At 49.0% G+C, this 13940-nt stretch overlaps 1 protein-coding gene across 3 annotated transcripts in view; it reads left to right on the top strand.

Annotated features, from left to right (window-relative positions):
- STK36 (serine/threonine kinase 36) overlaps nucleotides 1–13940 on the top strand; it is a 38556-nt gene that overhangs the window by 21593 nt on the left and 3023 nt on the right. For all 3 annotated transcript variants that reach the window (XM_071747687.1, XM_071747689.1, XM_071747688.1), the window contains 13 exons: nucleotides 34–97; nucleotides 2015–2139; nucleotides 2543–2653; nucleotides 3630–3706; nucleotides 4588–4782; nucleotides 4867–4949; nucleotides 6026–6154; nucleotides 6734–6856; nucleotides 8331–8429; nucleotides 8960–9094; nucleotides 9820–9957; nucleotides 11712–11814; nucleotides 12410–12620. In XM_071747687.1, the coding sequence (XP_071603788.1) occupies nucleotides 34–97; nucleotides 2015–2139; nucleotides 2543–2653; nucleotides 3630–3706; nucleotides 4588–4782; nucleotides 4867–4949; nucleotides 6026–6154; nucleotides 6734–6856; nucleotides 8331–8429; nucleotides 8960–9094; nucleotides 9820–9957; nucleotides 11712–11814; nucleotides 12410–12620 (1593 nt within the window). The remainder of the gene's footprint in view (nucleotides 1–33; nucleotides 98–2014; nucleotides 2140–2542; nucleotides 2654–3629; nucleotides 3707–4587; nucleotides 4783–4866; nucleotides 4950–6025; nucleotides 6155–6733; nucleotides 6857–8330; nucleotides 8430–8959; nucleotides 9095–9819; nucleotides 9958–11711; nucleotides 11815–12409; nucleotides 12621–13940) is intronic.

The following is a 13940-nucleotide window of genomic DNA, read 5'->3' as shown; positions in this document are numbered from 1 at the left end:
ACCAAGACAAAACTTGTCTGTCCCTTCCTGCAGGTGACTCAGATGCTTCCTCTCTCACTGGTGTATCAACCCCTGGCTCTGTGGCTCTGGTGTCCAGGTTAGTAGCTGTAAATAGTGTATTGAGCTTGGCATCTTTACCCAGACTTGTCTAGTTCTGCCCTCCCTGGTGATGGGAGAGCTGTAGCGTGTCGGGGAAATGGAGGGAAGGTAGCAACAGACTTCCCAACCAAAATGAGTTCCTTCCTACCCTGTGGAACAAAGCTGCTCTTTTGCTTACCTCTCTTGCTGAAGACAGCAGCCTGCGAAGTGCTGAGGATGCATCCACCACAGCAAAACGGGTCTTAATTTCACTGCCACTGCCAGTTCCTGGGTTAGGTTCACTGGATTAAATTGTGCCCTTGCATTGTCATTTCCTTGTAGATGAAGCAGAGTGGAGGTGTGCTGAGCCAGAGATTGCTAAAGTTCCTTGGGGTCTTCTGTGTCAGCATTGCACCTTAGAAATGAGTCCTGGAGCCTGGGTTTTTCTTTTGGAAGAAGGTTTCAGTGGGGAGGACTGGTCTGCCTGTGTTCATCTGAGCCCTGCCTCTGAGGCTCCTGGCAGACCTTTGTGGGACCTGTTCTTGCCCATCCAGCAATGGGATCTTATCCTTGCAGCTTGTGATGCCTGTTGCACCAGGGCTGCCTCAGACTTTGCTGTCTGCCTGACAACTTGCAGCTTTCCATCATGTCATAACTCAACTGGGGCACAGGGAAAGCTTCCTGCAAGGAAGTGTTGAACCCCAGGGTGCTGCAGGGCTCTAAGTGCACAGACATGGTTGTGAAAGTCCAGTGGAGGTGACATAAATTAGACCAGCATCAGTTTCTGGCAGGATGTGATTGGTTGGGCTCTGGAGGCAGGTGGGAGGAGGCAGCACTTGGGCAAATCCTTCTGCAATGGGGAGGAAAGGATGGTGGCCACTTCTCTATGCAGGCTGTGCACTGGGCTGGCTTCAAAGCCTTTGCAGCTGTCTGCTGCTTTCCCTCTGTTGTGAGCAAAACTTTTTTTGTGCCAAGGGATGTTAATATAATTTACTGTCAATTAAAAAAATTGTAATTACAGGTTCTGGTATTGAAAATAAAATAAAATAAAATAAAATAAAATAAAATAAAATAAAATAAAATAAAATAAAATAAAATAAAATAAAATAAAATAAAATAAAATAAAATAAATAAAAAAAATAAATAAAATAAAATAAAATAAAATAAAATAAAATAAAAATAAAATAAAAATAAAATAAAAATAAAATAAAAATAAAATAAAATAAAAATAAAATTAAAATAAAATAAAATAAAATAAAATGGCTTGGGGAAAACACCTCTTCTTCCCCTGTCCTGGCCTCCAACCCCCTTGCTGCAGGAAACAATCAGTCCCTTCAGTGAGGCTCGGGGTGTCCTGGGAGACTGCGGTCAATGTATTGTTTGTTTTCTTTGCTGTTCTTTGTTCCTTAGTGGATTGCTCTGGTGTGGCTTCTTCTACTGACTGCAGTGGCATATATTTGTACATATGTTCATTATAAACTCCACTTTTAATGTTGTCACAACCTTAATAGATATGTTATAAATTCTGCCTTTCCTCTCAGGTGTTAGGGATTGCTGTGGTAAGAAGGTGCATATACAGTCAGGAAAACTCCAGCCCTTTTCCCCAGAACACATCAAAACTAAAAGGGTTACAACAGCTTGGTCATATATGCATTACCTCTCTACCCCTTGTTCCTGTGGACTAGGAACAATCTCCACCCCTTGCCCTGATGAAGCACAAAACCTGTGGGGGTTACAACACTTGGCATGTGCCTTTGTGGCAAGCTTACCCCTTCCTTGATGCAGATTGGGTTACTGACCTTATCTCCCATTGCTTGCACCACATTGCAATGATGCAAGTTTCTGATACCAAGATCAAACCTCCTTCAGGCTTCCCCCTTCCTCCCTGTGCTACATTTTGCCTTTAACTAACTGCCTACTGCGTCATCTCTCCTAGGAAATGTGTCGAGTGCCTGGCCCAGCCCACTGAGGCTCAGGAGAAAGAGCTAAAACCAGCTCTTGTCTGCAGTTTATTCCCTAATGTGCCTCCAACCATCTACTTCAGTACTCGGGATGAGGCAGGTGAGCTGGGCCCTGTTGCTGTGCAGGATGAGAGCAGACAGTGAGCAGCAGTGCCAGGGCACAGCCAGGAGCTGGCTGGCAGTAGCTCCTCTTCACCCCTCCTGTGATTAGAACTGTCAGTACTGCTGGGAGATCCAAAGTGCTGGAGTAAAATGATGGCTGCTTCTGCAGTCTGGAGCATGAGTCAGTCTGCCACCAGATGTTCCTGCATTCTGGGTATCCCCCAGCTGTGGGATTTTCTGCTCTGTTAGTTGTGTGTGGGGGATCTATGTGCTCTCCTGTGGGTGCCTGGTGCCTGTGCTGCAAACCGTAAAAATTTCTCTGGGTGCAGCTGTAGAATACAGATACTGTGTCCAGATACTGTGTTTGCTTTCATTCTGTCCTTATCTTTTTGCTTTCCTAGTGGAAAAGCTGCCTTGGGAGCAGAGGAAGCTGCTGCGATGGAAAATGTGCACAGTCACACCAAACATAGTGAAGCAAACCATTAGCAGGTCCCACTTCAGAGTCAGCAAAAGTAAGTTGTGGAAGGCTGGCAGCATCTGACACGTCCTCCCTTGCCTTCAGCCCACGGGCACAAGAAAGCATCTGAAGAGCAGAGCAAGAGTGATACTGGCTTAGCACTGCAGGATGCTGAGTTCTCATTTCTGTCTGTTTGACCCACGGTATTTGATCTCTGTGGGTCCTGGAAAAGCCTGACTTCCCTCTTTGCTTGTCCATGGCATGGACTGCAAGGACTTACGCCTGGGTTGTTAGAAGCTGAGGCACAGCGTGTGAGAAACTAGAGCTGTGCTTCAGCTGGTTTGAGCTGTGCCTGTAGATGGTGCTACCACTCTAAGGAGGCTGGCAGTCAGCTGGTGCCAGCTCCAGCATTGCTAGCCCTTGTTCTCATGAGCTGAGGAAGAAGACATGCTCTGTGACCACAGCCTGAGAAGAGTTCTCAGGGCTGAGATCTTGTCGTTGAAGAGATGTGTAGGAGGAGTGTGGAAGCAGTGAGCATTTGCAGCTATGATCATACCCTGGAGTGTGATCTCCCAGCAGTACTATGGAGCTCCTGCACATATTGGGAGATCTCTGCACAGACCATTTTGGGATGATAATGGGACACACAGGACAGCGTAAAACCTGTCTTACAGTCTTACGTGTCCCTCTGCAGTGCAGTGCTGATTAGCTGACTGCTTGATTCTCCAGCTGTAAAGCAGGGAGGCCAGGGTGTTGGGGGAATTAAAGTCATTCCATTGACCCTCTGTCTGTTCAGATACCTGCAACAATCGTGTTAGCAAAGATATGACCCTACTGCTTAACTGAATCCCACTTACAGTGAAGGAGGCTTATTTTGGCACCTTTGCAGTAGCCAGTATGAGTGCTTTGTGCTATTCTTGTGCAGCATCCCTGGCACACTTCTGCTAGCCCCAGGAGATGGGGTGCTAGTGGGTTCAGATGGCTTTATGGATAGCAGGGTATTCAGTCATGGACTTTTTTTTTTCCTGCAGAAAACAATGACTGGCTGGGTTGCTGGGGCCACCATATGAAATCTTCTGGCTTCAAAGCCATCAAGGAGCACCAGAAGGTAGAGGATTTTTTGGGATGACCTCCTTCACATGCATGAAGAGCATGTTTAGGAGCAGTCTGGGTGCTTCTCTCTTCAGGGCCAGGTGTTTGCTGTGCAGGCTGTACCTGCGGTGTCCCTTCCAGAGTGCGGCATTGCTATGCTGTCAGATGAGTCCAAGGGACAAGAACATCTGCATGAACATCCCTGCTGTGAGGGTGGCTCTTGCACAGGTTCAGGCTGTGGCAAAGCTGTGCTCACTTGTGAACTCCTCTAAATTCAGTTGTTGCTTAAAGCAGTTAATCCTCTGGCTCAACTGAGCAGTAGGGCCAGTACTCCCCATGACAGCACAGCCAGAGAGGATCACAAAAGGGTCAGAAGTGGCCTGTGGCTTGGAGAACATGAAAGGGACCAGGGGTTCGATAGCTCTCACATGTATATATTTGTTCTGGAGGGCCATGATGCTACAAACTGCTCATCCTTGAGGACGGCATCCAGGTTTGTAAGCTAAGAGCCTCCAGCCCTGTTCTTGTCTTGCAAGACAAGTTTGTCAGTCCCCAGAGCTGTGGCATGGGATACTGTTTAGAAGAAAGTGGGAAACCACTGGAATGGAGGATGCTGCAAGAGGAAGCTCAAAGGCTGAGGGTTAGTGTCTTGCAGATGCTCAGACATGAGAAAGGATGAGATGGCAGCTGCTGGCATGGGTCACTGTGCAGGTATTTGTCCCTGCAAATCTTCAGGAGCGAATGGGTCCTCTCTTGGTGCAATCCTGGCAGGGAGGCAATGCCCGTTATCTTGCATCGTGTTCAGAAAGCATGTATCCTCTGGCCAGGGAGCAGCAAGGGGTGTGCAAGGAAGGTGGGGGAGCAGTGAGATCTCACAACTTCTGGGTTCCTTTCCAGCTAAACCACTTCCCTGGTTCATTTGAAATCGGGAGAAAGGACCGTCTGTGGCGCAACCTGTTGAAGATGCAGGCTCGGTGTGGGAAGAAGGAGTTTAACTTCTTTCCCCAGTCCTTCATCCTGCCCCAGGACATCAAATTACTCAGGAAAGCATGGGAGGAAGGAGCTAGCAGCCAGAAATGGATTGTGAAACCAGTAAGTGCAAAGTGGAATTTGGTCCTCTGTCCCATTGTAGCTGCAGAGAGAAGATCTGATCTCTTTTTGTTTGTGTTTTTGCAGCCAGCGTCAGCAAGAGGCATTGGTATCCAGGTCATCCACAAGTGGAGTCAGCTCCCCAAAAAAAGACCGCTGCTGGTACAGAGGTGAGTGAAGGAAAGCAAGGCTGACACTGCCTGGCACCTCCTAGTGTCCAGCCTCTCTAGCCATGTCTGGGCCACTGCCACTGTGTGGTAGAGCAGATGCACCTGATCTGCATCCAGAAACTTCCCGAGTGTCTGAGTCTAATGCTGCTGCTGGAAGTCTGGCTCTGTCAGCTGCATCTGGGCTTAACCACAATGCTGCTGTCTCTGTGTAGATTTTTGAGGTCTCAGGTTCAAATTGGCTTAACAAGATTTCTGGAACTTCTGTGTGGCAGGTGATCAGCTTCAGCTCTGTTGTGATTCTGCTCTCACTGCTTTGCACTCTGGGTTTTGGTATCTTTGGAGGCAAAAAAACCTTACCCAGTGTCCACAAGCACAGTGGGAAGAGAAGCCCCAGGGAGGAAGTGGCATTTACCAAAGATTTGTACTTATCCAAGTTAGAATGGGTCAGTAAGAGCCTCTGTGTCTGTGGGTGTCAGTCAGAGGGTTTTCTTGAAATAACAGGATTTTCAGAATCTGCTTCCCCTTCTGAGAAAAATGGAGTAGCTCATCTTGCTGTGAGGATACTTTCTAGGAAGGTTCTTGTGAGGGAGGGAAAACTGTCCAGTGTTTGGCAGGTAGGGAGCTGCTGTGTTGGTTTGTTTGTTCTCCCTGTGCAAAGTGGTAAGCTTTCAAATGGAAAATCATGATCTTGTAGGGTGAATAATCAAATTATTTGGATGAAAATTTTCAACTATTTCTGCTCACTGAATCAAACCGTCTCCATGTTTCAGATGTTCCTGAATATTGTAATAAGTCTTGTGGGTGTGGAAAATCTACTGTGCCTTAGAGCCAGGGAAAATCTCTTCAAAATGGAACTGAGCAGAAGGGAAAGCTGCTCCTGTGCTGCAGGATCTCTCTGTGCACAAGAGAGCTTTTTGTCTCTCTCATTTTGCCTGTGATGCAATTAACTTGGAAGTGCTGCGCAGATGGGCTTCCACGTGGATCCCTGATTTTGCCAGGTCTTCTGAGATGAGTGCTACAGATGCTCCTGTGCACGGAGGTCATAACTCTCCCTTGGTGCTTGCTTTCCTCTGCAGATACCTGAACAAGCCCTACCTCATTGGCGGGAGGAAGTTTGACCTGAGGATCTACGTTTACGTCACTTGCTATGACCCCCTCAGGGTCTACCTGTTCAAGGATGGCTTGGTTCGCTTTGCTAGCTGCAAGTAGGTTGAGCAGGAGAGTGGTGCCAGGGGGCTGCCTCAGCACTGAGGGGCGTGTGGCCGTGGTACCCACCATGTCTGGGGCAGGAGGGAGTCACCCTGTGTGTGCTGATGTTTAAAGCTGTAGCTCACTTACTTAGGAAGCAGTCTGGAAATGCGGGGCTTGCTGCAGGTGATGGTGTTGGAATCTGAGGATGCTTTGTTACTCCACTTTTCCCAAGGCAATATCAGCTCAGAGTAAAGCAATTCCTGAAAGACAGTGCCTGAGCTTGATACTGCATGAGGGGTTACCAGAAACAGATGTTTCTTCTGGTTTTGACTGTTGCTTGAGGCTGCTGCAGTTACATCAGTGTTTTTGCTCACCAATGCTGTGAAGGCGTGCTGTGAGGGTAGAATTGCATCCCCCTGCACCACGGAGCCTGCTCTGTGTCTCATGCTTTGTCCCATCATCTCTGGGCCCATGAGGACAGAGACAGGAAAGGGAGACCGAGAGTTTTCTGAGAGGGACAGAGTTTCTGCCCCCCCTGTGGGCCTGGGGGCATCCAGTTCAAGCTCAGACCATGCTCCTATTGCCTCCTTCAGGTACTCGTCCTCAATGAAGAGCCTCAGCAACAAGTTCATGCACTTGACAAACTACAGTGTGAACAAGAAGAACACAGAGTACAAGCCCAACTCAGATGAGACTGCTTGCCAGGGACACAAATGGTAGGTGCTGCTTTTAGGGCCCAGGGCAGCTCTTTCTAGTCCCTGTTAAGTCAGCCTTTTTTCATTATTCTTACCCCAGACATGAAAGTACTTCCTGTATCTCTGCTCTCACTTGGAGAAACTGGAGGAGCAGAGTGATTTTAATATGGGTTAGTGTCAATGAAATCTGGATGGTCTCCCTGGCTTGTGATGCATATTGTCCTCTGCTTGGGCTGTGGTTGCTGTTTGTCCTGCCTGTGTCTGCCATTCCCTGCTTCCAATGCTGCTCTCATCTGTGCTCTTTCATCCGTGTGCCCTGTTGCAGGGGTGATGGGATGGGATCTGATTTTTTATTGTTAGAACTTGAGTGAGTAACTGTGATGCTTAAATTGGCTAGATAGGAGCTTCTGCCTATTTCACTCTTGACTTCCCTGTGGAGGGAAAGGGACAGTCCTGATGCAAAACATAATTTACGTGCTGCTCAGTGTGAAGAGGAGCAGCAGTGCCACTTCTAAGCATTTAGGAAGAGGGCTGCCATCTTGCAGGAGTTCCTGTTCCCTGCTCTCCCATGAGTGGGCTGAACCAAGGCCCCAGGCACTTGTCTCTGATTCCACAGCAGTGTTTCAACTCTTTTAAAAATAGTGCAGGATAGAGTTCTCAATTCATGGGTCTGGGCAGGGCTACTTCACTTCAAAGGGAGCTGCAGAAGGTGGATTGCTTTCTCAGACATGGACCTGCTGGTCTGTTCCTCACCTGGGACTTTGAGAAAGGTCTGCTGTCCCTCAGTAGGTGAAATCCCACAGAGGTGGGATTGTGTGGACTTTTCAGTAGTGCCATGCAAGTCAGGGTTGGCTGCTCCCACGTTGAAGATGAGAGTGGCTGTAATCCATTCCATCTTGTACGCAGGAAGCGTGACCTTTGGATTCCTGGCCATTAGCCACACAGTCTCACTTGAGTAATATCTGAGCATCCTTGTGTGCTGAGCTCAGTGTGGTGTGGGAAACTCCTGTAAAAGCAGAGACGCTCCCCCCTACCTTCTTGTTCTCCACATTTTTCAGACATTTTTCTCCACCCCCAAACGCTCAGTGAGCTGGCTCTAGCAAAAAGATTTACAGGGGTCTTGTTAAATTCCTGCTGAGCTGCTTTGAAGTGTTGCGGGGGAAGACCTGCAGGAAAGGGAGGTTTGCTGAGGACACTGAGGGGGAGGCGAAAGATCTGGGCCTGACATACCTTGCTCATGTGCTAATTTGGTACCTATTACTCCAGTGCTGGGAGAACTCTATGACAAATACATGTTTCTAGTAGCCTGGGCCTACAAAATCAGGGGCCAGGCTGGGGAAGGCAGCATCCAGGAGCTGAGGGGTTTGAGGATTGCAGAAAGATGGCTGTGCCGGGTAAGAGCTTTGGCAAGGCTGCTCTCTGCTGCTTTCACTCCCCTAGCAGGGCTGGGCAGCAAAGAGCTATGTAGCTACCACCTTTTCTTTCTCTCTCCCAGGGCCCTGAAAGCTCTCTGGAGCTACCTGACCCAGAAGGGAGTTAATAGCAAGGCCATCTGGGAGAAGATTAAGGACATCGTTATCAAAACCATCATTGCGTGAGTCCTGGCACCCCTTGCTCTGTTGCCTATTTGTGGGATGCATCCTGACCCCTCTGGCTCTCCGGTCCTGTCTCAACCTCGTCCTTTTGCTCCTAATCTAGATGCTTCCACCACTGTTGTCTTCAATATTTCTATCTGGATCCTTCCTTTCATACTGTTACTTATGCTCATGCTGCAGTATGGGTCTGCCTGCAGTGCAGGAGGGGAGGCCAGGATGGTGCAGTGAACCTGCCCAGCTTGCCACCCACTCCCCTGCTTGGCCAGGGGGCCTGAAAAAAAAGGTCCCCTGGTGCCAGATGGATCTTGTGTTCAGAGGCGGATCCTGCCTGACAAGCAGGGCTTCTGAGGATGCAGGTCTGGATCCATACACAGTGCAGCAGCAGCAGCTCAGGGGCTTGCCTTGGTCTCTCAGCCCACCTGCTCCATCAGCACGTGGCTGCACGCACTCCCAGAACCAGCAGTGTGTGCTGTGAGCAGCCAGGGTTCTGCTGTGTGTTGGACACCAGCATTCTCTCCTTGGCTTCCAGATCTGAGCCCTACGTGAACAGCCTGGTGAAGATGTACGTGCGGCGGCCGTACTGTTGCCATGAGCTGTTTGGGTTTGATATCATGCTGGATGAAAACCTCAAGCCGTGGATCTTAGAGGTCAACATTTCCCCAAGGTAAGGCAGATTCTGAGCCACTGCAGAGTGGATGATGGTCTTTCATTTCCCACAAAGTGAATTTGGCTTGTGATGTCCCCTGCACCTTGTGCTGAAAGACTGTGGGCTTTGAAGCCTGGCTCTCCAGATTGCAGGAATCAAAGTCCTCCCTGTCTGTGAAAGCAGCATCCATCTGCAGCTCAGAAAGCTTTGCTGGGCATGCTCCAGCTGGAGCTAGGGAAGAGTATGTTAAAAAAGGAAGACCAAGGAGGGATGTGTCACATAGGGAAGGGGTGATGGTAGAGATTTTTTTCTTTGCGTGGGCAGAAGTGATCAGCAGCTCCACTGCCTTGTGTGCAGCTCCTTGCTTGCTGATGGCCCACGGCTGTGGTGTCGGCTGTGCAGGCAGTGCTGGAGCTGCAGAGTACCCCTCCTGCCTGCCACAGTGGGTGGGCATGAGATGGACACCGATCTGTGCTCCCACACAGGGCTCTGGGGATGGATTTGCTGGTTTCCAGAAAATAGAGGAAGAGGTGGAAAAATTAACTGTTTCTGGTGGGGAGCCCCCATTCAAAGAGCTATTGTCAGGGTTTTTCTTTCAGTGTCTCATGGGTGTCTGTGGTGAGGCGAGGGGCAGGCTGGGTTTTGTACCCTAGTCAGTATTAACCCAAGGAGTGATCTTGAGGCCATGGGGCTCAGTGTCTCCGTTCTCATACTCAGACTGCTGTGATGCTTCCTCCCCACAGCCTCCACTCCAATTCCCCACTGGACGTGAGCATCAAGGGTCAGATGATCCGGGACCTCCTCAATCTCGCTGGCTTCGTTCTTCCCAGCACAGACAGCGTGGCTTCAGGGCCACAGACAAGAGCTAGCACTACTTGCAGGTCAGCCCCCTTCTCTTTCAATGAGACAGGCTTTTCTCTTGGGGGATATCATCTAGGGAGTGCTTGCAGCCCAGCAAATTCTGATTTCTATGCTGCTTAGAGCCTGTGCTTGCTGATCCTTTAGCTATGTGTCTCTGAGGGACTTGCATCATTGTCTGGGTATCTGGTTCCTGTGGGATCTTCAGGTCAGAAGGATTTATTCCCTCTATGTGGGTCCATAGTTGGAAGAGGGAGTCCAGTGGAATTTGTGCTTGTTATGCAGTTAGTCAAATGATGCTCTCTGTTTCCCCATGCCAGAACTAACTGGATGCTGAACCACACTGCCTCTCTGTTTGCTTGGAGGAATAGCTGGCTGTGCTGGGGCTGTCTGACTCTACTTGAGGGTTGATGTGCTGCTATCTTTACCAAGAGGAGCACCTGTTATTTTAAAAAGGCTGGTTTTTAGGCTGGACTGCAGATGTCAGAGGGTGTAGACCTGTACATAGGGGTGTACACAGTCTTACCTTGCAGTTGACATGACTGTTTCTTGCACCAAGACTAATTCCTGGCCATGCGTACAGCTGGGTCCCTGCTTCTTCTTTGTTTCCTCACAGCTTGGGCTTATACTGGTTTCAAACCTGACAGTGGTGGTGAAAACCAGTCCTGTTCCCTGCAGCTTGCTGGGTTGAGCACCAACATGCAGTGATGTGTGGGCACAGTGAAAGATGGGTCTCTTGGCCTCCATCTGTGCTGTGCCTTCAGTGAAGGGAGAAGATTGGAGCATAGGTCCGTTCCAGCCAGGGAGCTCTTGCCGGCTCATCTGTGGTGCTTTGATCTCATGCTCCTTTGTGGCTTGCAAGGGAGGTGCTAAGAGGACCTTAACGTGGTTCTGCTGATGCATTAGCAGAGCTTCTGCATCCAGGGGCCAGCTTGCTTAACTGAATCTCCTGCCCTGGGGAAGATGTGAAGGTTTTTGGTTTTTTTTTTATATGGGCGTAAGTCCAGTAGATCTGTATGTTCCCCAAGCACCATGCAAGCACATCCTCAAAGCTCTGCTCTCCCTGTTTGGCTCCACATGCAACTGATTATTTTTGCAGCAGAACAAATTAGCTATGTTGTTGTACGTGTTAAAAGGTATTGGACAAGTATTTCTCAGACTATGGCATCCTTAAATGGTCCAGCTGGGTGCTTAGAAAGTTTAGATGGTTGCTGGTCAGATTGTACAGAAGGCCAGGATTTCCTGTGGCATGTGGAGCTGGAGCTGAATTTGAGTCTTGCGAGTTCCTGGATATTGCAGGAGGAAGTTTTTGATCCAAGAGTGCTTCCTGGCACAGCATCAATATAGAGTACTCATGCCCCCAGCCCTGTTGTTAGTTAGGAAGTTGTGCTCCAAGTAGGATGTACACCTGAGATCCCACCAGGATTTAAGTGCTGTGAATCATGTCACATTGTGTCTTTGGCCCTCTTGCATCCTGTATGGGTGTGAGGTGATGGCTCACCTTTTGGATGAAGGAACACAGAAATGCCTTAGTGACAAACTGGTAGGGCCTTCCCTGTTCCCCTGCTCAAGTTCTTCCTCAGTCCTCAGCTGATGTACAAGGCTGTGGGTGCATCACTGGTCTCTAAACTCGTGAAATCCTTGGAGAAAGAGTTCTCTCCTCCACAGCGTCTTCCTGAGTGTGTTACTGCTCTGACAGGAATTGCTGGGAACAGCTCTGCCATGAGAGGACTGTCTTCTCTGCTTAAATGTTCTAGTACCTTTTCTTGTGTCATAGTATGGGCAGTGCTTTGAAGGAGGAGCCCAAGCCAACATCTGAGCATTTCATGGCAGAGAAGATGAAGAAAGCCTATTACTTGACACAGAAGATACCTGACCAGGTATGACAAAATCTTTTCTGATATTTTCACCATCCTGCCAAGCCACTGTCCTAACCCGTCCCACATGTCTATCACTTGTCCTTTTCCAGATTGTGCCCCTCTATGGGGACAGAGGTGGGGAGCACTTGGGCTCCATTGTATTACAGGACAGCTGGTCAGAAATAAATTTGGTTTGCTTAAACCACTGCTGCACTGTCTCATCTTTACATTAAAATAGGCACCTGGTGAGGGACATGTTGCCCCCCAGTCCCCAGACAGTGTCTGAGCAGTCAGTTCCTCCTCGTATCTCTGTGCAGCTCTGTAGCCTTTGCCTGATGATTCTGTGCAGGTTAGCAGGGGAAACCTGCCTTGTGTGCCACCTGGCAGTGCTTGTAGGAGAGGGTGAGCTGCATAACTGGGATCTCCTCGGCTCTGTGCAGTACTGGTGTCACCACTGAGCCTGGATTTCTTCATTTTCTATGTGGCATCTGTCCCAAAGCTCTCAGACACATGGAGACCTCTGCCTTGAGAGGGTTTGAGGAGTGAGGAGATGGGATGGGGGACTGACAAATGTTCAGTTTAGTTCTCCCTGACCCTGGGTTGTTCTTGGCTGCAGGATTTTTATTCTTCTGTCTTGGACATCCTGACCCCAGATGATGTTCGCATCCTGGTGGAGACAGAGGATGAGTATTCCCGGCGTGGGCAGTTTGAGAGGGTGTTCCCCACCCACATCTCCATGCGATATTTGCCCTTTTTTGAGCAGCCTCGTTACTTCAACATCCTGGTGACCCAGTGGGAGATCAAATACTACTTGAATAAACACCAAGGTAATCTGTGGGCCTGGCACAGTCACTGCTCTGGTAAATGCAGCACCAGCAGTTGTAAGTCCACGGGGCTGAAGCAGGCTGGGATTCTGCCTGTAACTCTGGGCTCTTATTTTTTTCCTTTGCCCTCTTTTGCGGGACAAACATCTGGAGTCATTGGACTTTGCTCCTTACAGGTGATCTGTGAAGTGAATCAAAAATTGGGCCTATTCCATGGTCTTCTGCTGCTTTCTAATTCTGTCAGCGTGCACACAGACAAATTTTTCCTAAGCACTAGAACTCTAGCTATCATTTTGACTTTTCCAGGACGCAACTCTGTATTTTAATAAAAAACATCCTTTAATGAGGCACAGCTGAGTTGGAATGATTCCTTCTCACCCAGGGCTGTCTCTATCAGGGCAGCAGGAGAGGCTATTTAGGAGAGACATGGTGAGGCCTAGTGTAAGGGGTTAGAGAATATAAAAAGAAAAGAGACTGTGACTCAGGGTCCTCCATACAGCACCTGATCTAGCTGGACAGGCTTCTGCAGGAGCCAGCCCTCAACTCAGGTAACCGTATATGTGTTCCTAGCCTGGCTGTCATGCAGAGAAAAAAAAAATGCTTTTGTCACTTTTCACTGGTGTTAAAGCAAATATCAAAGGGGTATGTAACAGTCTTTCACAGAGAGTCAGTAACTTCATAGGCCTCTCCAGCTGCGCTGTCAGCATGTCTCATCCTTTGCCTTGCCAATACCATTGCTGGATGCTCTCCTGTCAGCTGAAAGAAAGATCCTGTCATCATCCACACTGAAGTGCTGCCCTGAACGTAGCTGCTCAGGCCAGGGTCTTGGTTCACTGCTTCAGCTTCACTGAAGAAGCCCAGTGAGCAGATTTGCTCTGCCCCCTCATTACTCTTCACATCTGAGCAAAACCCAACCTCTCCCAGCCCCTTCCCATTCATGTGTATTCCATACAGCCCCTCTCTCTCCCTGGCCAGCAAAGTGCAAAGCCCAGGCTAGTGCACAGAGCTGGGGCAGGACCTTTTCTCCAGGGTCCTGGGGCTTGCTGCTGAAAGGTCACTGAGGAGCAGAGCTGGAGAGCAAAGATTTCTCCTATAGCCAGGGCTGGTATCGTATAGCAAACCACAGTAACCCCAGCTGGACAGCGTCAAGTTCCTGACCATTGCTCTGCTGATTCTTAAATCTCAAGGCACCTTAGCTTGTGCTGTGGCTCTTTCTTGGAAAATAAATCAGGAAGGGAACAGTCCTGGATTTCTCAAGATCTCTAGATTACTAGAGATCAGGGAGCTTTGCTGTAGATGTGACAGCTAGCAGGAGGCAGGAGG

Source organism: Heliangelus exortis, chromosome 6, assembly GCF_036169615.1.
Source record: "Heliangelus exortis chromosome 6, bHelExo1.hap1, whole genome shotgun sequence".
Taxonomy (NCBI): domain Eukaryota; kingdom Metazoa; phylum Chordata; class Aves; order Apodiformes; family Trochilidae; genus Heliangelus; species Heliangelus exortis.
The sequence above is the reverse complement of the archived record's forward strand: the minus strand, read 5'-3'. Positions and strand labels throughout refer to the sequence as shown.